Source organism: Panulirus ornatus, chromosome 6 (assembly GCF_036320965.1).
Source record: "Panulirus ornatus isolate Po-2019 chromosome 6, ASM3632096v1, whole genome shotgun sequence".
Classification (NCBI taxonomy): domain Eukaryota; kingdom Metazoa; phylum Arthropoda; class Malacostraca; order Decapoda; family Palinuridae; genus Panulirus; species Panulirus ornatus.
Genome location: NC_092229.1, coordinates 14,617,488 through 14,641,018, shown reverse-complemented (window position 1 = coordinate 14,641,018; position 23,531 = coordinate 14,617,488). Strand labels below are relative to the sequence as shown.

The 23,531-nt window shown below is 53.5% G+C and overlaps 1 protein-coding gene across 9 annotated transcripts in view; it reads left to right on the top strand.

The window, feature by feature from the left end:
• Window positions 1-23,531, top strand: part of LOC139749073 (uncharacterized) — a 298,095-nt gene that overhangs the window by 18,382 nt on the left and 256,182 nt on the right. The window contains exon 1 of one of the 9 annotated variants that reach the window (XM_071662565.1): window positions 9,034-10,227. The exons of 4 other annotated variants lie outside the window; for them this stretch is intronic. In XM_071662565.1, coding sequence (XP_071518666.1) covers window positions 10,192-10,227 — 36 coding nt within the window. In that variant the 5' untranslated portion in view covers window positions 9,034-10,191. Of the gene's footprint in view, window positions 1-9,033; window positions 10,228-23,531 lie in introns of those variants that run through there. 4 more of the 9 variants (XM_071662552.1, XM_071662557.1, XM_071662571.1 and 1 more) reach the window with 4 other exon arrangements.

Sequence of the window (23,531 nt, the reverse complement as noted above, 5' to 3'; positions counted from 1 at the left end):
TTAGGGCACCGTTGCCCCAGCCCGTTGATCCTGTTAACGGCACAGACCACGTTTAATTCCGTGAGCTTGTGTTCATACCGCCCACTTTTGCCTCGCTCGTCCCTGTTGCCCTTTGTCTAACAGCGCCCCTCGTATAGCACGCAAGTTTAAGAAGGGTTATCAGGTGTGGTGGTGGTGGAGTGACCACAGGTATTGAGGATGAGAGACGGCAGCGTTGATGTCAGATGATCCCGAGGCAAGTGCTTGTTTTTTCACCTGTATTCTCCTCTGTATTGTGGCCTGTATTATTCCCCACTGATGGGGACTTCCCCCGTGGGATGTGTCTGTCCATGTGAAAGTCAGACCCGCGCGCGTCCGTGAGGACGACAGCAAGGTGATGTGTTCGACCCCGCTGGCGTTGCTGGTGGATGCCTCTCTTGATGTTGCTGCTGATCCAGATTACACACCCACCCATCCACACACACACACACACACACACACACTGGAGTGTGAGGTCTTTGTCTTTGACTTTCACCAGGTATTGGTGGGTGGTTGGTCAACTTCCTGAGTACTGAGTGAGGGGGAGGGTCGGATGCAGGCGCTTGCTCTCTCTCTCTCTCTCTCTCTCTCTCTCTCTCTCTCTCTCTCTCTCTCTCTCTCTCTCTCTCTCTCTCTCTCTCTCTCTCACGCACGCATATGATGTTTTATCTTGGGTGCCGCAAGGGACTTTATTTGCCCAAGTTGTGCATGTCATAATGAAATGAGATAATGGCAGACGAATGAAAAAAACAAACAAAACAAGACTGTCTTGTCAGATGGCTTCACTGATAACACTCGGGTGGGGTAGATGATAGCATATGATCTGAGGGGGAGATGCCAGAAGACTTTGAGATACTATCTACAGATGGGCAGCTGCTGGCATGGTGGGACTTGAGCACACAAGACGGTGAAGTGCAAACAGTGCGATGATGACGCGGGTGTAAACGTGCTGCAGTGAAATAAGAAGCAGTGATCGAGGAGGCATCATGATTCAGAGGACAGAATTGACCACGTTGGGGCGATAACACCACAGAGTCTGCTGCTGCTGGTGATGTGTGGTATGATGATAAGATTCTTCAACACAAGAGATATAATCATTGATGAAGATGTTCACTGTATGTATGAGAAGCAAGACTCAATACTGCTGGGTTCTATGGCCACCGATCAAACGAAGTGACGTAAACGTGAGATGTAATTCACAACTTTATGAGCAAATATTAAAGGAAGGGAACTTATGAATTGTCGTGAGAGGATGAAAGAAGTGGAACATCATAGACTAGAAAGAAGGGAAAGGCACGAGACAACGTAAGCTTGACAAGAAATGAAAGGTTGTGTAGGACAGTATTGTGGGCCTACAATTCACCACTTAGAGAAGAGAAAGTTATTAATGCAACCAGAATACCACCATGAAATATACCAATAGTATAGTGAAGGGATGTGAGAGCAGGTGAAGAAAAGAAAAAGATGATATCCAGGACGAGGAACAGTGGCACAAACGTGTAACAGAAGACCTGGTATATGGTCGAAGTCATTTCCAGATGAAGTCTGTACAGAGTGATCTGTCACGAGTGTGACGACTGAGTGACGGTATTGGTGGTCAAGTCCGACGTGAGGTGAGCGGTACACGCTAGCCCTAGCCTTTCGCTAAATGTCGTTGTATGTGGGTTGGTGGCGTTGGTAGTCTCCCTTCCCTCCCCCCCCAGTCCCGTGTGGTGCGATAGCTGACATCCCCCACCCAGGACACTGTGCCACGTCTCCGTCCGTGCCTGTGCTGGCGCCCCGGGACTTACATCGCCCCTGCCTGGCTAATGACTGTGCTGGCGTGCTTTGCCCGTTCTCACCAGCGTCTAAGCTGGCCAGCGACTTGCCTGACAACCCACACGCTCGCCGGATGAGCCTCCCAAGCAATCTGGCGTTGGATCTCTGGTCACCTGTGTAACAGAAAGTCATTCTGTTTCAGGGCCACAGAAGTCAAAAGAAAGTGTTCGAAGTTGGTGTTCCGCGAGGCGGTGTACTTAGCCCCTGCCGTGTTCAGTGTTCTGATTAACGTCGTTCTTCAGCCCTTGTTCACGAGTACCAGATGTTATATACTTAGTTATGTCGACAATAACATGATTAACACCTCCGGGTACAACAATACACCTCACTGTACTGTATGAGATACCTGGGGAAGGCCCACGTCTCGTCTTCTTGTGCTGGCACGACTAGAATTCTCACCAGACGTCCTCTTTAAAAGAAGGGGTGTCGTCAGAGGTGCTAGGTTAAGCAACGGGTCCCAGATGGATGGATGTAAAGGGTGCCGATATCTTGGATTGGAAGCACCAACACTTGGAGCTGTTGTGACTAGACTTGACCACCATTGTAGAGAAAGACTTAGGCCCGCTCCCAGCTTTTGTAGCTGGCGCCGGCCCCCGAAAGCTTCAGTACGGAGCCTTTGACAAGAATAGTCGATATGCTGTACGACCCTTCCATGATTGATCATGCTGCGCCTCTACTTACTCTTACGTCTGAGAGAAGGCTTAGGAGGCGTGAGAAAATATAGACTGAAGCTGTAAGAAAAATTCTTGGCTGCCACAAGACGACAGAGATTCGAAACATGAGGAAAATGCTTGGTCTTCCTATCAGAGACAGAATGAGTGAAATAATTTTCTTTTATTGGGATCCGAATGCTTCGACAATCACATCCCACTCCTTGTACAGAGAAGCCTTCCAAACCTTCTTCTCAAGTGGGAGACATTCATCCAGATGAGTCGCTACACCTAGCTGTAAGCTTGGAATGTATGTGATTCATGAACTTCTCCATGAGAGACAACAGTCGCACTATCCTGCCCTCATGGGATATATAACGCTTCCTACATTCTTCCCAGAACCTCTACCCAGGTCACACAGCCTGTCGTACTGTCGTGCTCCAGGGTCGTACCGTCGTGCTCCAGGGTCATACCCTCGTGCTCCAGGGTCGTACCTTCGTGCTCAATGGTCGTACCGTCGTGCTCCAGGGTCGTACCTTCGTGCTCAATGGTCGAACCGTCGTGCTCAATGGTCGTACCGTCGTGCTCCAGGGTCGTACCGTCGTGCTCCAGGGTCGTACCGTCGTGCTCCAGGGTCGTACCGTCGTGCTCAATGGTCGTACCGTCGTGCTCCAGGGTCGTACCGTCGTGCTCCAGGGTCGTACCGTCGTGCTCAATGGTCGTACCGTCGTGCTCCAGGGTCGTACCGTCGTGCCCCAGGGTCGTACCGTCGTGTTCTAGCATCGTATCTTCGTAACGAGCAGATTATGATGCTCGTTACCACATTAAAAACCATGACGACTGAACGTCATCTGCCACACGCTGTATACACAGATGGTTCCACACAACACACCACTGGTGCTACAGTCAAGTGTCATCATCATTGTGACACGTACTCACGCTTGTTATGATGACCTGGGACTCGGGGTCAATAAGAAGTGGACATCGACCTTCAGATATACTAAAAGCTCTTAAGTGTGATAGTCTCGTTGTAAGTGATTATCTTTCATCATTAACTGCGTTAAACTCGCTTCATTTGTGCATGTAGCATGCATGGCTGTGCCTGATGCGCAACACTGGAATAACAACATGACTCATGCTGGGTTTTGGGGTCTATACTTTCTCCGGGGTTCTATCCCTTAAATGGGATCAGAACGCGTGCAGAAGCTGCTAAATTGGCCCAAACCTCTGCCTTGAAGGATGAAGCTGATTACACACACACACACACACACACACACACACACACACACACACACACACACACCTCCCAAGGTCTACCTGCGAGTGGCCTCAAAAGTATCGTCCAGAAACATCGAGTAAAATTTCTTAGACTTAAAGACGTGACGTTAACACTGGCGAGTCCATCTGCCACCACCAGGACGACACCCCTGGTCTGGGACCCTCCTGCTGGTGACCCCATCGAGAGAGCCTTCATCTCGGACCCTCAGCTTACACCCTTAACCATTTGGGGCCCCCCTCATCCTGTGATCCTGAAGGTGTAGTGTCACCTGAGGGCCCCTCGTCTGGGAACCCTCAGTTGGTGACGTCACCTGAGGGCCAGGGCTGGGAGCAGGTGCCAGGGTTGGGTGCAGGTGCCAGGGTTTGGGGCAGGTGCCAGGGTTGAGGGCAGGTGCCAAGGCTGGGGGCAGGTGCCAGGGTTGGGGGCAGGTGCCAGGGTTGGGGGCAGGTGCCAGGGCTGGGAGCAGGTGCCAGGGCTGGGGGCAGGTGCCAGGGTTGGGGGAAGGTGCCAGGGCTGGGAGCAGGTGCCAGGGTTGGGAGCAGGTACCAGGGCTGGGGGCAGGTGCCAGGGCTGGGGGCAGGTGCCAGGGCTGGGGGCAGGTGCCAGGGTTGGAGGCAGGTGCCAGGGCTGGGAGCAGGTGATAGGGCTGGGGGCAGGTGCCAGGGCTGGGGGCAGGTGCCAGGGCTGGGGGCAGGTGCCAGGGCTGGGGGCAGGTGCCAGGGTTGGAGACAGGTGCCAGGGTTGAGAACACGTGCCAGGGTTGGAGGCAGGTGGCATGGCTGGGGCAGGTGCCAGGGTTGAGGGCAGGTGCCAGGGCTGGGGGCAGGTGCCAGGGTTGGGGCAGATGCCAGGGCTGGGGGCAGGTGCCAGGGTTGAGGGCAGGTGCCAGGGTTGGGGGCAGGTGCCAGGGTTGGGGGCAGGTACCAGGGTTGGGGGCAGGTGCCAGGGTTGGGGGCAGGTGCCAGGGTTGAGGGCAGGTGCCAGGGCTGGGGGCAGGTGCCAGGGTTGGGGCAGATGCCAGGGCTGGGGGCAGGTGCCATGGTTGGGGGCAGGTGCCAGGGTTGGGGGCAGGTACCAGGGCTGGGGGCAGGTGCCAGGGTTGGGGGCAGGTGCCATGGTTGGGGGCAGGTGCCAGGGTTAGGGGCAGGTGCCAGGGTTGAGAACACGTGCCAGGGTTGGAGGCAGGTGCCAGGGTTGGGGGCAGGTGCCAGGGCTGGGGGCAGGTGCCATGGTTGGGGGCAGGTGCCAGGGTTGGAGGCCGGTGCCAGGGCTGGGGGCAGGTGCCAGGACTGGGAGCAGGTGCCAGGGTTGGGGGCAGGTGCCAGGGTTGGGGGCAGGTACCAGGGTTGGGGGCAGGTGCCAGGGCTGGGGCAGGTGCCAGGGCTGGGAGCAGGTGCCAGGGCTGGGAGCAGGTGCCGGGGCTGGGGGCAGGTGCCAGGACTGGGGGCAGGTGCCAGGGCTGGGGGCAGGTGCCAGGGTTGGAGGCAGGTGCCAGGTCTGGGGGCAGGTGGCAGGGCTGGGGGCAGGTGCCAAGGTTGGGGGCAGGTGCCAGGGTTGGGGGCAGGTGGCAGGGCTGGGGGTAGGTGGCAGGGCTGGGGGCAGGTGCCAGGGTTGGAGGCAGGTGCCAGGGTTGAGAACACGTGCCAGGGTTGGAGGCAGGTGCCAGGGCTGTGGGCAGGTGCCAGGGCTGGGGGCAGGTGCCAAGGTTGGGGGCAGGTGCCAGGGTTGGAGGCAGGTGCCAGGGTTGAGAACACGTGCCAGGGTTGGGGGCAGGTGCCAGGGTTGGGGCAGGTGCCAGGGCTGGGGGCAGGTGCCAGGGTTGGAGACAGGTGCCAGGGTTGAGAACACGTGCCAGGGTTGGGGGCAGGTGCCGTGGTTGGGACAGGTGCCGTGGTTGGGGGCAGGTGCCAGGGTTGAGGGCAGGTGCCAGGGTTGGGGGCAGGTGCCGGGGCTGGGGCAGGTGCCAGGGTTGGGGGCAGGTGCCAGGGCTGTGGGCAGGTGCCAGGGCTGGGGGCAGGTGCCAGGGTTGAGGGCAGGTGCCAGGGCTGTGGGCAGGTGCCAGGGTTGGGGGCAGGTGCCATGGTTGGGGGCAGGTGCCAGGGCTGGGGGCGGGTGCTAGGGTTGAGGGCAGGTGCCAGGGCTAGGGGCAGGTGCCAGGGCTGGGGGCAGGTGCCATGGTTGGGGGCAGGTGCCAGGGTTGAGGGCAGGTGCCAGGGCTGTGGGCAGGTGCCAGGTTTGGGGGCAGGTGCCAGGGTTGAGGGCAGGTGCCATGGTTGGGGGCAGGTGCCAGGGCTGTGGGCAGATGCCAGGGCTGTGGGCAGGTGCCAGGGCTGGGGGCAGGTGCCGGGGCTGGGGGCAGGTGCCAGGGCTGTGGGCAGGTGCCAGGGCTGGGGGCAGGTGCCAGGGCTGGGGGCAGGTGCCAGGGCTGTGGGCAGGTGCCAGGGTTGAGGGCAGGTGGCAGGGCTGTGGGCAGGTGCCAGTGTTGGAGGCAGGTGCCAGGGTTGAGAACACGTGCCAGGGTTGGAGGCAGGTGCCAGGGCTGTGGGCAGGTGCCAGGGCTGGGGGCAGGTGCCAAGGTTGGGGGCAGGTGCCAGGGTTGGAGGCAGGTGCCAGGGCTGGGGGCAGGTGCCGGGGCTGGGGGCAGGTGCCAGGGTTGGGGGCAGGTGCCAGGGCTGGGGGCAGGTGCCAGGGCTGGGGGCAGGTGCCAGGGTTGGAGACAGGTGCCAGGGTTGAGAACACGTGCCAGGGTTGGGGGCAGGTGCCGTGGTTGGGACAGGTGCTGTGGTTGGGGGCAGGTGCCAGGGTTGAGGGCAGGTGCCAGGGTTGGGGGCAGGTGCCGGGGCTGGGGGCAGGTGCCAGGGTTGGGAGCAGGTGCCAGGGCTGTGGGCAGGTGCCAGGGCTGGGGGCAGGTGCCAGGGTTGGGGGCAGGTGCCAGGGTTGAGGGCAGGTGCCATGGCTGTGGGCAGGTGCCAGGGTTGGGGGCAGGTGCCATGGTTGGGGGCAGGTGCCAGGGCTGGGGGCGGGTGCTAGGGTTGAGGGTAGGTGCCAGGGCTGGGGCAGGTGCCAGGGCTGGGGGCGGGTGCTAGGGTTGAGGGCAGGTGCCAGGGCTAGGGGCAGGTGCCAGGGCTGGGGGCAGGTGCCATGGTTGGGGGCAGGTGCCAGGGCTGTGGGCAGGTGCCAGGGTTGGGGGCAGGTGCCAGGGTTGAGGGCAGGTGCCAGGGCTGTGGGCAGGTGCCAGGGCTGTGGGCAGGTGCCAGGGTTGGGGGCAGGTGCCAGGGCTGGGGGCAGGTGCCAGGGCTGGGGGCAGGTGCCAGGGTTGGGGGCAGGTGCCAGGGCTGTGGGCAGGTGCCAGGGTTGGGGGCAGGTGCCGGGGCTGGGGGCAGGTGCCGGGGCTGGGGGCAGGTGCCAGGGCTGGGGGCAGGTGCCAGGGTTGGGGGCAGGTGCCAGGGCTGGGGGCAGGTGCCAGGGCTGTGGGCAGGTGCCAGGGCTGTTGGCAGGTGCCAGGGTTGGGGGCAGGTGCCAGGGCTGTGGGCAGGTGCCAGGGTTGGGGGCAGGTGCCAGGGTTGGGGGCAGGTGCCAGGGCTGGGGGCAGGTGCCAGGGTTGGGGGCAGGTGCCAGGGCTGGGGGCAGGTGCCAGGGTTGGAGGCAGGTGCTAGGGTTGAGAACACGTGCCAGGGCTGGGGGCAGGTGCCAGGGCTGGAGGCAGGTGCCAGGTAAGATGGTATTATTGGACGTGAAAGAGACAGGACCAAAACGCCTCCCAGGTCAGTATTCCTGACCTGTCATGCCAGCAGCGGGCCATATGTCAAAGGTTTTATGACGACACGTGCCTAACCCTCCCCCAACCCCACACACACACACACACACACACACACACACACACACACTAGCTGGTCGTGCGTGGCCACCCGGTACACATCACTAATTCAAGACAGAGTCATTTATCCCAGAGATGAATTGTTGTAGTCAGTGACTCTGGGAGACGAATGTGGGTTACAGTGAGAGGGGAGTGTTGGTGTGGGGAAACCTACGTGTCACTGTGGGAGGGGAGTGTAAGATAGTGTGACAGTAGGGTATGAGTGAGTGTGCTAGGCAAGCGGGAAAGGAGTTTGATTTGATAGGAGAGGAATACCAGTTAATCTAGGAGGGAAATTCGACTTAGTGTGGAGAAAGGATTGCACATTACTGTGGGAGAGGAGTGTGAATAAGTATGGGAGAGGAGTGTGACCGTAGGAGGGAAGTGTGGCTTAGCAGAGGTACGAGAGTGATCATGGGAGGGAAGCGTAAACTAGTGTGGGAGACGAGCGTAGGCTGGGTGTGGGAGGAGAGTGTGGATTGATGTCCGAGTGGTGTCTTTGGGCGTGGGAGAGGAGTGTGTCCTTCTGCAGGAGTGGAGTGAGAGAGAGAGAGAGAGGCACACCACGTAAGTGTAGGGTGGGTTGAGGGGGGAGAGGTGAGTTTGAGCTAGCGTGGATGGTGGGCTTGAGTATAGAAGCCGAGGGTGGGAGGTGGGTGGATGGGTGGGTTAGGTAGGGTTGTCTGGACGGGTTGGGAAGTGGGTTAAGCGGCCCACACCCCAGGCAGTCCCTGCCCTCCTCTGATGTCGCCGCCGTCTGCTGGTCTCCTGACGGTGGGGGGACCTCATGTAGGGACCTGGTAACGGTCACCCAGGGCCCCTCATCTAGGGGCCCCCTCTGCTGGCAACCGCATCAGGAGGCCTTCATTTTGGACCCTCAGCTGGCATCCTTACCCTGGGGCCCTCGTCTTGTGATCCTGAACGTGTGATGTCACCTGAGGGCCCTTGCTTAGGGACCTTCAGCAGGTTACCTCAGCCTGAGGCCCTTATGTAGGGGGCCCTCAGCTAGTAACCTCATTCGAGGACCCTCAGATGGAGGCTTTTATTTAATAGCCTCACAGGGAGCTCCTAGCAGGGGATCTTACATACAGGGAACTATAAAGCCAGGGACGTCCTTGACAGGGACCCTCACAGGAGGAGGCTGAGCCAGGGGCCCTCACAGGAGGAGGCTGAGCCAGGGTCCCCTCACAGGAAGAGCCTGACCCAGGGTCCCACACACAAGGAGCTTGAGCCAGGGACCCCTCACAGGAGGAGCCTAAGCCAGGGTCCCTCACAGGAGGAGCCTGCGCCAGGGACCTTGACGAGAGGTAGGTACGTCGCGTGAAGAGCGGTGGACAGCCGCTGGTGCTTGCTCCCCTTCCGCCCAGCAGACAGCTACCGCCAGAAGAACAGTCTGTTTCTGACAATAGTACGACTGCAGGTTGCGATGGGGAGGGGGATGTGAATGACGACCCTCTTCGCCCTGGCTACAGCCGGACCGTGGCTCGCCGGCGGATGTGATCGCTCACGGCCGTGTGGTCGTGTCTAGATTTAGATTCGTAATGTCACTGAACCTTACGAGAAGTTTGGGATCGAGTGAGGAGAGTGTTAGTGTCGGGGCAGAGGGTGGGCGGCGTCTGGCAGCCCCCAGAGTGTGTCCGCGCCAAGTGACGGTCGCCTTGCCCGCGCGGGGCGGTGTGTGTATGTGTGTGTGTCTGTGTGTGCCACCTGGTGGTTAGTGTTGGTGGTAGCGCGGGGCAGGACGCCTCCCATCGCCGCCTTCCTTCCCATGCACACACACACACACATGCGCGCGCGCGCTCCTCCTCTGCTCTCATCACCAGTGTTGGCGTGTCGCTAGTGAACCCAACTGACGAAGTGCAGTAACTTCCGAGGAAACGTGGATCATACATGTCCAGCGGGCACCTTGAGCGGCGTACCGACGCGAGTGTTCGACGCCCCAGGCACGGTGTTCCGACCATGACCCACCTTGGTAGTGAAAGACACGCAGACGGCATTGTCTCAACCATCTGTGTGTGTGACCTGGCTGACCTTGTGTAGTCTGGAGGGAAATCTTCGACGCTGACGACACTTGTCAGTGAAGCGGTACAAGTGTGGTGTTTAGGCAGGCGCCCAGGTGCAGTGTTGAGTGTGCAGTGTGTCGAGGATGTACCCAGCCCCCCCTTTTTTTCCCCTCGGTGTCGCCATAAGTGACGGTTGATTAGTTCGACGAACGAGATCGCTTCCCCTCTCCCTCCTGGGTCAGTTTAGGGAGGCGGGCGAACGCCTGCGTCAGGAGAGGGACGAGGACGTGCCCCCACGTCAGGATAGAGAAAGGCGAGGACGAAGCAAGTCCTCCCTCCCGGCGGTACACGTCGCGCCGCAACAGATAAGGAAAGGCCAAACCAAAAGAGACTCCAGTATGTTGTGTTGGGAGTACTTGCCAGTACCCAGGAGAGGAGAGTTGTAGAGGAGCACAGAGCGACAACATTCCTACGATCCCGTGTCGTGGTCAGGGGGTGTAGAATCTTACCTCCGCCTTCCGCGTCGTGTGGAGTGCGGTCGCCACTCACCACGGGACCACCACCACAATGGGCAGGAGGAAGCACAAGACTCAGCACAGGAAGGTACGGTGTGGCGGCCTCGCCTCCTTGTTCTCACTTGCAGCAGTGTGTGGTGTAGCGGCCCCGGCCAGCCACACGTCTCACGATGCTTGACTTCGTGAGGAAAGAGAGGGAGTGGATGTAGTATGTACACTCTCTCTCTCTCTCTCTCTCTCTCTCTCTCTCTCTCTCTCTCTCTCTCTCTCTCTCTCTCTCTCTCTCTCTCTCTCCTCAATATTCGTAGTTTAAAGTGACATTTAAGTCCGAATCCCCAAATTCAGCAGAGGGACGTTTTCAGAGTGATTCAGTCGCAACTTATACTTTTATCCTCATTATCACTATTTATAGTGAAACCTCCTCAATATGTTCACATCTATCGTGATGTTCCACTTGTCTCATTCATATGGTCTTTGTCATAATGAAGAACATCTCTCACGATCTTTTGAAATCTAAATGTGTCGAGAACAGGTCCTATTTGATGTGTTGCTTCCAGGGTTATGGTCAACAACACTCGGAGCAGCTGTCCGAGTGTGTCAGTCACAAACATCAAGTTCAGCTCTGATGGTCATGACCACAGCCACTGTACACTGTAACACCGTCACAACGTTCAGCTCTGATGGTCATGACCACAGCCACTGTACACTGTAACACCGTCACAACGTTCAGCTCTGATGGTCATGACCACAGCCACTGTACACTGTAACACCGTCACAACGTTCAGCTCTGATGGTCATGACCACAGCCACTGTTCACTGCAACACCGTCACAACGTTCAAATGTCGCGGGTAACCTCCAGGCGCAGTGAGCGAGATCCTACACTGCGCATCACACACTGACTATCGAAGGCTGCGTTCTCGACCATCATTTCAAAACCTATCAGGAAGTTGATCAGCGTTCCAGTACACTGTTGTGTGGAGTCTCGCACCTCGAACACGTATACTTCAGTTATGATATTCAATCTATAAGGTTGTGTCCCTCAAAGTATACGTAGACTGATTGTTTCTGTGAAGATGTGGGTGAAGGATACAACATCAGGGTGGAGGTGGAGGCAAGCATAGATCCAACACTGGGTACAGTACGTCGATATTTGTTTACCACTCACTAGCAAAGATAATACGGGCACGTGTCAGACTGGAGTACACAGAGGCATACGAAATGTAGTTGACTATGAGGCAGATGACAGGTGTGGGCTAAGGGCACCATGGGTTCTGCACGTAGGCACTACACCAGAGCGTACGATGGGCCAGGACTTACGTGTGTGGGTAGAGTGATATATAGAGTTACTGGGTTTGGTCTGAGGGGCCCCACGTACTTTGTTTATAGACACACACACATCACAGTCTCGTTTGGTAAATACATGTACGGTCGTTTGATCAGTACTTAGGATAGTTACTGAGTTGGGCTGTTCACTGTTTCCCGTGTTAGTAAGGTAGCGCCAAGAACAGATGAAGGAAAGGCGTTATTTGCTCACACCCATTCTCTAGCTGTCGTGTGTACTGCACCGAAGCCACAGCTCCCTGTTCATATCTAAGTCCCACAGACCTTTTCCTGGTGTACCCCATGCTACTTCTTATACCCTGATCCAGTCCCCTGACAGCACGTCGACCCCTGTATATCACATCGCCCCACTTCACTCTCTGTCGAGCACACTTTTTTAACGTTCTTGCAAGTTCAGAACCAGAGGACTCAAGATCTTCTTCACTCATCTTACCATCTCTAATTTTGTCTTCCCCTTCTTGACCCTGTCCACTTCAAACCCTCACATCCTCTATGTCAACCTCTTTCCGCTCTTTCACTCCATTTGTCCATACCATTTCAACTCACCGTCTTCAGCTCTCACGACCACACTCTCCTATTACCTCTCCCGTCTTTCTACATAGATATGGTGTCGTACCTGTTATAATACTTCATGACAGAGTAACCTGGCCTCTCAGGGGTATGACCCCTGTCATAATGCACCACTTGTTCTACTGTATAGCATAAGACAGACATGTTTGCGGCGTTTTATTATAATCATGAGTCCAGAGAGCTAGAGGTTCCTCGCCCAGCTGGAGGACACAAAGGGGAGGTTAGTGTTGTTATCATCTGTAGTAGTAGATGATAAAGTACATCACGATGACCATCAAACATAAGGTGTTTACTGGTACGTACACAGCATCAGAACACATTCAGGGACAATGTGTGTGTGATGTGTAGAATATATATGAACGTCAGTACCTCACACGCAGAACACAGTAAACAGAGTGTACTGACACTGGTGGTGATGCAGAAGAGGTTCACTGTACGTCCAGGTACAAAATGTGTAATTTACAGTATACACAGCGACGATGACGGTTGTATGGGTTTGAATACATGATGTTGGCCATGATAGACTTTGAGTATAGGAAGAGAATATCCAAAAGAGCATCGGTGAAGTTGATCACAGAGTTCTCAGTTCCCCAAGTCTTGAGACCTGAAATTACTGGTCTTGGGGGCCTTCTGTGATGTAACGTTCCCGGGTGTCCTGCAGGTCCAGGACAGAGGCCGACTGTCACAGATTTGTGTTAACTTGTCACCTGTACTTGTAACGCAGACGTGTTATGACTGTGACAACCTGGCACCACAGTGTGGATGTTTTGGACTTGTGTGTATTGGATGGTAGCTTATTAGGTCTCTCTCTCTCTCTCTCTCTCTCTCTCTCTCTCTCTCTCTCTCTCTCTCTCTCTCTCTCTCTCTCTCTCTCTCTCTCTTATTCCATATATCATGCCCACAGAACTGGAGTATTAACATGAAAAAAACAGTCGAAATGCATTATTGAACGTTATAGCTGTGCGAGACGCACAACCCATGTCGCCAGGAACACAGTGAGAGGCAGGGAGCGCGTATGGTTGGGAGAACCTGCGCGCGCGCGCGCGCGCGCGCGTGTGTGTGTGTGTGTGTGTGTGTGTGTGTGTGTGTGTGTGTGTGTGTGTGTGTGCTTTTGGCTGGGTGTATCTTGCCAGGGATGAACTATATCAAGAGACAGGGATGGGGCGGCCCCCGCTCTGGTTAGGGGCCGCCCTAGTCTGCCCCCCCACACACACCCACTGCCCTCACTCGACGGAGGCGTGAGGGTGACGCCCCCTCCCTCCTCTCCCCCCTCACTCGACCTAGTTATCCTCACGATGAAGGTCGATCCTATCCTCTGGTGAGGGTCGACATTGTCTCCCTCGCCCTAACTACCATTGAATATCGACCTTGTCCCTCGAGGAAGGTCGACCTCGCCCTCTGATAGAGGTTGAGTGCGACCCCTCCTCCTCCTCGAGATGGTTGAAATCCCACTCACGCGGTGACAGGCAGGATCATGACACTGAGAGACCGGGGCCCAACAGTGACACACATCGACATAGTAGTGACGAATGGCAACCCAGCTGGCAGTGACAAGCAAGGACGTGTCAGTGATTGACAAGAGACACGACAGTGATAACCCATCGGTGATGGAGAGCGACCCGACAGTGAGTGAGAGCAATCCAGCAGTGACAGACGCTCTCTCGACAGTGAATGAGAGCAGTCCAGCAGTGACAGACGCTCTCCCGACAGTGAATGAGAGCAATCCAGCAGTGACAGACGCTCTCCCGACAGTGACAACGACCCTACAGTGACCAGACATCGGCCAGAACACTGTTCGTATGGGACATTGAGCATTTTAGCAGTGACAAGCACAGACCCTGTAATGACCGTCACTGTACAGTGAGAAACGGTGATATAGCAATGACGGACGGCAAACGACTTTAGCAGATAGAAGGTTGACTTTAGAAAACTGCTTTATAGGTTTACAGTTGATTCAGAAACCTACCGAAACAACGAGGAAATATATATATATATATATATATATATATATATATATATATATATATATATATATATATATAAATAAATAAAAGGCGGATCACTGGCCGACATCAACAGACGCTGATCCAGCGGTAACGGACACACGGCTGGTCATAAGTAGTAACAGAGCGGTAACGGACACACGGCTGGTCATAAGTAGTAACAGAGCGGTAACAGCGGTAACCAGCGGTAACGTTAAGTGACGGGTAGTAACACAGCAGTGACACTACACCATGCCAGTGACAGGTTGGGGGAAAAAAAAAAACAGTGAGACAGTAACCAGACAGCGGCTTGACAGTGACAGACAGCAGTCTGACAGCAACAGGAGGAGAACAGAAACAGAGGCCCTGAACCAGATAGAAACAGGCGGTAAGTGGACAGGGGGAGCCAGTAATTCCAACAGTAACAGACGCGACGTGGGAAACAAAAAAAAAAAAAGTAGACTTCCTTCTGAAGAAGGAGGGTGTGTGGTGGTGGGTAGGCTAGCAGGGATGGTGTGTAGCGCGCCTCCACGTCCTTCCAGGCCGGCCACCTGCTCCGCTCCCTCACACTCTCCTGCGTCAGACGGGTATTGTGACCTCTTTCAGGGCGCGTCAGTGTCGGGTCGGCATCTCTCCTACCCCAGGGGAGTGTTCCCCCCTGCCTCAGTGAACCCCCTTGGTGTTGCCTGGTAGGGGTGGGTTGGTCTTCCTCCACGCCCTCTGGAGGAGGGCGGACGTGTATCCTCCTCGTCTCTGTATCCCTTACCTTGCGTCGTCTGGGGCTCTGGCTCCTGGCCACACGCCCTGTTTCATTCCACGTTCCTGACGTCTCTTCATTCGCATGTCGTTGTCATTCCTTGCGGCCCCCACGGGGTCATGCCCCGTCCCTCGTGTTCCCTGGGGGTGGTCACACACACACACACACACAGGACCCCACTCTCAAAAGCAGCAGTCGTCAGTTAGGTCTACTCACCTCACCGTACGTGTGTACCTGACGTCGATTCTGGGTGGTTCGACGTGCGACCAACCTTCTCACGTGAAGCTTGGTTGGTCCAGCCTGCTGGAGGATGGAGCCGCCGCTCGTGCCTTAGGTGCGCCAGCGGCAGCAGCAGCAGCAGCAGCGACAGTGGTGGTGGTGACCGGCGCGGGACAGATGAGACGAACATGATTGTTTTGATATCGGATGAAGCCCAGAGATCAAGCGGGTTCGACAGCCATAGGTGGCCCTCCGTCTCTTACGTTGTTATCCCCGCCAGTCCCTGTATAACACCCCTGATTATTCAGGGGCTTATTACCCGCGTTGTATCGAGGCGGTCGTCAGAGCGAGGGGTCCGTACCGTGTGTTGACGATGGTGTGTGTGAGGGACTGCCGTTTCCTGGTCCGCCACGCGACGCAGGGCCTGCCCGGCGGCTCAACTCTCGAATTTCACGATTATCTTTTGGTTTATTTTACCTGGTGGGGGAGTGAGGGGCTGGTGGGCGCCCCTGGCGGGCGGGGTGTTGCGGCGCGAGGCAGGGAGGCGGGACGGGCCCGCTGCTCCAGCCGGTTGGTGTCACTTAGCAACCTGAGCTGGTGGTGTGGGTGTCATGTTCCCCACGCCCACAACCAGTGACACACACACACACACACACGACCTACACACACACACACACACATGCCCCACACATACATACCCACCAACACTCTTTGTTTTCTTCTTCATAAGTACGTTAACTTGTATCAATACAATTAATGTTAACATTTGCATCAGTCTAAAGAATTTTACCAATGCGCGCCCGAGATTCGAACCGAAGCCGCCGAGAACGGCAGGCGGCCAGCGTACCACTGGACCACCGACGGGACAAAACAGCTTAGTGTGGAACTGCTGTCGGCAGCTCGAGGGCCCTGTAGGGTGAGACTTACGACCAGATTGTGGGCGGCCTGTCTCACCCTACAGGCCCATAGCGAGTGGGTAGGGGCCTGGAGCTGTTGATGGCTGTTCCAGGGTGATAAGGTGTATTTCGTTGGTGATTCAGTGGTATGCTGACCGCTCTTCTAAGGAGCCAGGGTTCGGCTCTCTACTGTATGGAATATATATATATATATATATATATATATATATATATATATATATATATATATATATATATATATATATATTCCATACTTATTCGCCGTTTCCCGCGTTAGCGAAGTAGTCAAAAACAGATTACAGCCTTAGAGGGATGAATCCTCACTTGGCTTCCTTCTCTCTTCCATATTCAAGAAGAGTAAAGTAGGCGGGTAAGATTTCCAGCACCCCCCCCCCCCCCCGCTCCCTCCCTTATTAGTCGCCTTCTACGACACGCAGGGAATACGTAGGGCAGTGTTCTTTCTCCACTATCCCGTGCAAGGAATAGAGTGAATTCGAACGATGTGGTATACCGGGGTCGACGTGCTGTCATTGATTGAACCAGGCCATGTGAAGCGTCTGGGGTAAACCATGGAAAGTTTTGTGGGGCCTGGATGTGGAAAGGGAGCTGTGGTTTCGGTGCAGTACACATTACAGCTAGAGGCTGAGTGTGAACGAATGTGGCCTTTTTTGTCTTTTCCTAGCGCTGCCTTGCGGTGTGTGTGTGTGTGTGTGCGCGCGCTATTTCATGTGTGGCGGGATGGCGACGGGAATGGATGAAGGCAGCAAGTATGAATGTGTACATGTGTACATATGTCCGTGTATGTATATGTATGTATACGTTGAAATGTTTAGGTATGTATATGTGCGTGTGTGGGTGTTTATGTATATACATGTGTATGTAGGTGGGTTGGGCCATTCTTTCGTGTGTTTCCTTGCGCTACCTCGCTAACGCGGGAGACGGTGATTAGATAAATGAATAATGAATAAATAATATATATATATATATATATATATATATATATATATATATATATATATATATATATAAACATCTTTTTATGATTATTACTATCAGTCAAATGTGAATAACTTTGACATAAACCAGAGTTAAACATTGACATACGTAATCGGTGAAGGTGGACATAATCAAGATGTAACCACAGACATAAACATTATATGTTTACACAAGCAAGTGTAATCCAGTTACATTAAACAGAGATATAAACACAGGGAAGAGCGAGGCGTTTGCACAGTTATTCATTTTTTAACTACAAAAAGAATACGTGCTTTAAGAATATAAACAATATACATTAAGGTCTATTACGAAAATCGTGAACAGTAAAATAAACTACATTGAAATACAGACATACCAGATGCATACGCCAAGTACATGGGCACGTCTTGAAATTGCTGGCTGTTGACGACCCAAAGATCCCTGGGTTGATGTTAGGGAAAACGTTGACGCCGTAAGAAGGAAACATTGTGTCAAAGTCTCCGTGTGCATGAAAGAGGAAGAATATAATGTATATAGACATAAGCAAACGTTAGATACACAGGCAGGTGTAGTTTTTCATGTATTAAGACAGACGTTAGGAACAAACAGGTATTAAACATTTGTAGCAGACGTGTGGCAGAAATACACAAACAGTTGACAGACGGAGAGTTAATTGACAACATATGCTAAGATATAAACCTGAAGAAGCTGTATAAACAGAGAGGAAAGTAACATCAGACACAGTCATTAACTCATGTTCCATATAGGTAAGCTGACTTTATATATGCACGTAAACAACCAGTAAATAACTGAGAAAACGAGGCAGATGTTTGCCACCTGGTGGTGTTCGCTGGCAGAGTTTCACTCCGCAGTAAGGTCGATGGCGGTGTACGCTGGGCGGGATTTCACCCAGGCATGAGGTCGATGGTGTTCGCTGGGGGGAAATTTCACTCTGACGTGAGGTCAAGGGATGAAATAGAGAGCAGCTCTCTCTCTCTCTCTCTCTCTCTCTCTCTCTCTCTCTCTCTCTCTCTCTCTCTCTCTGACCCTGGCTACGACCTGAAAATGTCTTAAAGTATAATGTGTCGTGTCGATGCGGCGTCCGGGATGTTTGTTTACGTTTCGTGTAGAGGGGGGGGGGGGGTTAATGTCGATATCTTGTGGTGTCGATCATGTGACCATCTTGACCTTACTGTTCGTCGTTTATGTTCCCATTAAATGACAGGATTACGTGAAAAAAAAGCCCAATGATTGTGAGTCGTAAGAGAAGTTGTGGGAACCAAATCAAAGCTGTTTCTCACCTCGTTATTTCGGGGTTTTCCCGCCAGGTGGCCCGACGCGCCACAGTTTTGCAGACCAGTGGCCGATGTGTGGGTGGTCTTACTTCATACCCGTTAATCTCGTGGTTTTTAATACCTTGAGCAAGATGATGCTACCCTGGGTTACGCTGGCGTGATCTTTGATTTGACCTCAAAGGGGAGGGAGTTAAGTTCATGGCCGAGATCGTCATGCTTAAGGGTCATACCGTCGTTACTCAAGGGTCGAACCATCGTGCTCAAGGGTCGAACCGTCGTGCTCAAGGGTCGAACCGTCGTGCTCAAGGATCTTATCGTCGCACTCAAGGGTCGAACCGTCGGAACTCAAGGGCCGAACTGTCGAACTCAAGGGTCATATAGTCGTGCTCAGGGATTTGATATCTTCCACATGAAGATTTATGGACAACCTTATCATCTTTTTCTCTGATAACGGTATGTTGTTCTTCGGTGATAAGTGAGTGCGGGTATCAGATATCATCTTCCCAGTTTCATCTTAACAGGAAATACTGGGATGACGTCATGACTTGTCCCCCAGGCAGAGGTGTGTTGTGTGTGCGTCTTGCTGGCCCTCACAGCTGCTGATGTCAAGAGTTTCGATGTCAGGGCCACCCTGAGGGACATCATCTCTCGTACATCATGAAGGCTCGTAGCGTGGGTGTGTAGCCGTTTCCCCTCCCTCTCCCCCTGTTTCTTTAGTGATAAACTGATAAAACTTGACCTTATCTCTCGCCCTGTATATCGACCCACACACACGTAGGATTCCGTCCACAGGGTTTCAGAAACCTGAGCGCTTTGAGTCGCAGTATTGCCGGAGTCGGATTCACTCTCGGGCGGTTCGGTACGTTCGAATCGGAGGCGAATCTTAAGGGTCATATTGCGCTCTCAAGAATAAGAATTGCAGCTAATGCGACGGTGTAGAGTTGTTGAGCCCCACGACATCCTCGAACCATGGAGCTGGGATTCACAGGGAGGGTATGATCGCCGAGTCTCCTCACTGGTGTATCGAGCTCGAGGGTCGAGGATGGCCTGGGATGCTTCGCTCGTTGTTGAGCACATGGTTCGTCCACACACCAGGTGGTGTGACGGGGAAAGTCTGAGCCACAGTCATATACCGGAACCTTACGTACACTTTACGTCAACTGTGGTGGCTCCTCTCTCTACCCACGCAGTTCCATTACTGTCATTCCTATTGTCAGTCAGTCTGTCTGTCTGTCTGAGGCTGCTGTTGGCGGGCGTACGAATACCCTGCAGCATGGATGATCAGATTCACTTTGAGGACATTCATCCACCGTGCCTTCCACTGTTTCCACCGACGGCTCTTCGCGATGGTTGTAGGTGGCCTTGTGATGTGTGGCGAAGTGGTATTTCGTCGCTGAGAATTGGGACTATATAGGCTGGGTTATTCAAGAATCGTCGCCGTGTGCTTTTGGTATGAAGGCAGCACCTGTGTCATGATCTGAGGGCGTCGCCGTGTGCTTTTGGTATGAAGGCAGCACCTGTGTCATGATCTGAGGGCGTCGCTGTGTGCTTTTGGTATGAAGGCAGCACCTGTGTCATGATCTGAGGGCGTCGCCGTGTGTTTTGGTATGAAGGCAGCACCTGTGCCATGATCTGAGGGCGTCGCCGTGTGTTTTGGTATGAAGGCAGCACCTGTGCCATGATCTGAGGGCGTCGCTGTGTGCTTTTGGTATGAAGGCAGCACCTGTGGCATGATCTGAGGGCGTCGCCGTGTGTTTTGGTATGAAGGCAGCACCTGTGCCATGATCTGAGGGCGTCGCTGTGTGCTTTTGGTATGAAGGCAGCACCTGTGGCATGATCTGAGGGCATCGCCGTGTGCTTTTGGTATGAAGGCAGCACCTGTGTCATGATCTGAGGGGCAGGAGCACAGGCGTCTCCAGCGGTTTGCTGGTAGATATTCACAGTACAGTGTCCACTGTGGTATTTTTCCCCATCGATGGTGTGCAACAGTTGCTTGCCTTGTTGGTGGAGACACGAAGCGTAGCTCTGTCGAGACCTGACCAGGTATTGGTACCTTGGAGTGCCTGCGGAGGAAAGGTCGTTTAAGGAAAGTTTGATAGGTCGTGAGGTGCCGATGAAGGAAGTGAGGAAATGACGGAGGAGGATTGAGTCGGTCGGGACTTGAGGGAGATAATAGACCTGGAGAGGATGACGAGATAAAGTGAGAAGTGAGAGACAACGTGTGTGGATCAGAGCCCTGCGTCAGGTGGAGGGACAAGATGGGTGGCTGCAGGCGTGGAGGAGGGCCCTGCGTCAGGTGGAGGGACAAGATGGGTAGCTGTAAGTGTGGCGGAGGGCCCTGGGTCAGGTGGAGGGACAAGATGGGTGGCTGCAGGCGTGGAGGAGGGCCCTGCGTCAGGTGGAGGGACAAGATGGGTAGCTGTAAGTGTGGCGGAGGGCCCTGGGTCAGGTGGAGGTACAGGATAGGTGGCTGCAGGTGTGGAGGAGGGCCCTGGGTCAGGTGGAGGTACAGGGTGGTTGGCTGCAGGTGTGGAGGAGGGCCCTGGGTCAGGTGGAGGTACAGGATAGGTGGCTGCAGGTGTGGAGGAGGGCCCTGGGTCAGGTGGAGGTACAGGGTGGTTGGCTGCAGGTGTGAAGACATTAAAGTTATCAGGGTCGATAACGCAAGTATGAGCAACGTATGACGTCATTGACGATAAGACCGTGTCGGTAGCGTTCATAATCCGAGCCTTCCTCCTGCCCAGGAAGGGTGTGACCACACGACGTAATAACCACGAACCTGACGTAATAACCACGAAGCTGACGTAATAACCACGAACCTGACGTAATAACCACGAAACATGACGTAATAACCACGAACCTGACGTAATAACCACGAAACCTGACGTAATAACCACGAAACCTGACGTAATAACCACGAAACCTGGCGTAATAACCACGAAGCTGACGTAATAACCACGAACCTGACGTAATAACCACGAACCTGACGTAATAACCACGAAGCTGACGTAATAACTACGAAACCTGACGTAATAACCACGAACCTGACGTAATAACCACGAACCTGACGTAATAACCACGAAGCTGACGTAATAACCACGAACCTGACGTAATAACCACGAACCTGACGTAATAACCACGAACCTGACGTAATAACCACGAACCTGACGTAATAACCACGAAGCTGACGTAATAACCACGAACCTGACGTAATAACCACGAACCTGACGTAATAACCACGAAGCTGACGTAATAACCACGAACCTGACGTAATAACCACGAACCTGACGTAATAACCACGAACCTGACGTAATAACCACGAACCTGACGTAATAACCACGAACCTGACGTAATAACCACGAAGCTGACGTAATAACTACGAAACCTGACGTAATAACCACGAACCTGACGTAATAACCACGAACCTGACGTAATAACCACGAACCTGACGTAATAACCACGAAACCTGACGTAATAACCACGAACCTGACGTAATAACTACGAAACCTGACGTAATAACCACGAAGCTGACGTAATAACCACGAACCTGACGTAATAACCACGAACCTGACGTAATAACCACGAAACCTGGCGTAATAACCACGAACCTGACGTAATAACCACGAAACCTGACGTAATAACCACGAAACCTGACGTAATAACCACGAACCTGACGTAATAACCACGAACCTGACGTAATAACCACGAAACCTGACGTAATAACCACGAACCTGACGTAATAATCACGAAACCTGACGTAATAACCACGAACCTGACGTAATAACCACGAAACCTGACGTAATAACCACGAAACCTGACGTAATAACCACGAAACCTGACGTAATAACCACGAAACATGGCGTAATAACCACGAAGCTGACGTAATAACCACGAAACCTGACGTAATAACCACGAAACCTGACGTAATAACCACGAAACCTGACGTAATAACCACGAAACCTGACGTAATAACCACGAAACCTGACGTAATAACCACGAAACCTGACGTAATAACCACGAAACCTGACGTAATAACCACGAACCTGACGTAATAACCACGAAACCTGACGTAATAACCACGAAACCTGACGTAATAACCACGAAACCTGACGTAATAACCACGAAGCTGACGTAATAACCACGAAACCTGACGTAATAACCACGAAACCTGACGTAATAACCACGAAACCTGACGTAATAACCACGAAACCTGACGTAATAACCACGAAACCTGACGTAATAACCACGAAACCTGACGTAATAACCACGAAACCTGACGTAATAACCACGAAACCTGGCGTAATAACCACGAAGCTGACGTAATAACCACGAACCTGACGTAATAACCACGAACCTGACGTAATAACCACGAACCTGACGTAATAACCACGAACCTGACGTAATAACCACGAACCTGACGTAATAACCACGAACCTGACGTAATAACCACGAACCTGACGTAATAACCACGAACCTGACGTAATAACCACGAAACCTGACGTAATAACCACGAAACCTGACGTAATAACCACGAACCTGACGTAATAACCACGAAACCTGACGTAATAACCACGAAGCTGACGTAATAACCACGAAACCTGACGTAATAACCACGAAACCTGACGTAATAACCACGAAGCTGACGTAATAACCACGAAACCTGGCGTAATAACCACGAAGCTGACGTAATAACCACGAAACCTGACGTAATAACCACGAAACCTGACGTAATAACCACGAAGCTGACGTAATAACCACGAAACCTGACGTAATAACCACGAAACCTGACGTAATAACCACGAAACCTGACGTAATAACCACGAACCTGACGTAATAACCACGAAACCTGGCGTAATAACCACGAACCTGACGTAATAACCACGAAACCTGACGTAATAACCACGAAGCTGACGTAATAACCACGAAGCTGACGTAATAACCACGAAGCTGACGTAATATCCACGAAGCTGACGTAATAACCACGAAGCTGACGTAATAACCACGAAGCTGACGTAATAACCACGAAACCTGGCGTAATAACCACGAACCTGACGTAATAACCACGAAACCTGACGTAATAACCACGAAGCTGACGTAATAACCACGAAGCTGACGTAATAACCACGAAGCTGACGTAATATCCACGAAGCTGACGTAATAACCACGAAGCTGACGTAATAACCACGAAACCTCCCGTGGTGCAGCAAGGCCGTGGTTCACATTACACACAAGGTTACCCAGCCTCGTGCATACATCTACCTGCTCCCGGGTCGTGTGGAGAGGCATAATCGATCCTTCTTATTACATACACCTTCACTGGCGTGTGGGGCTATCC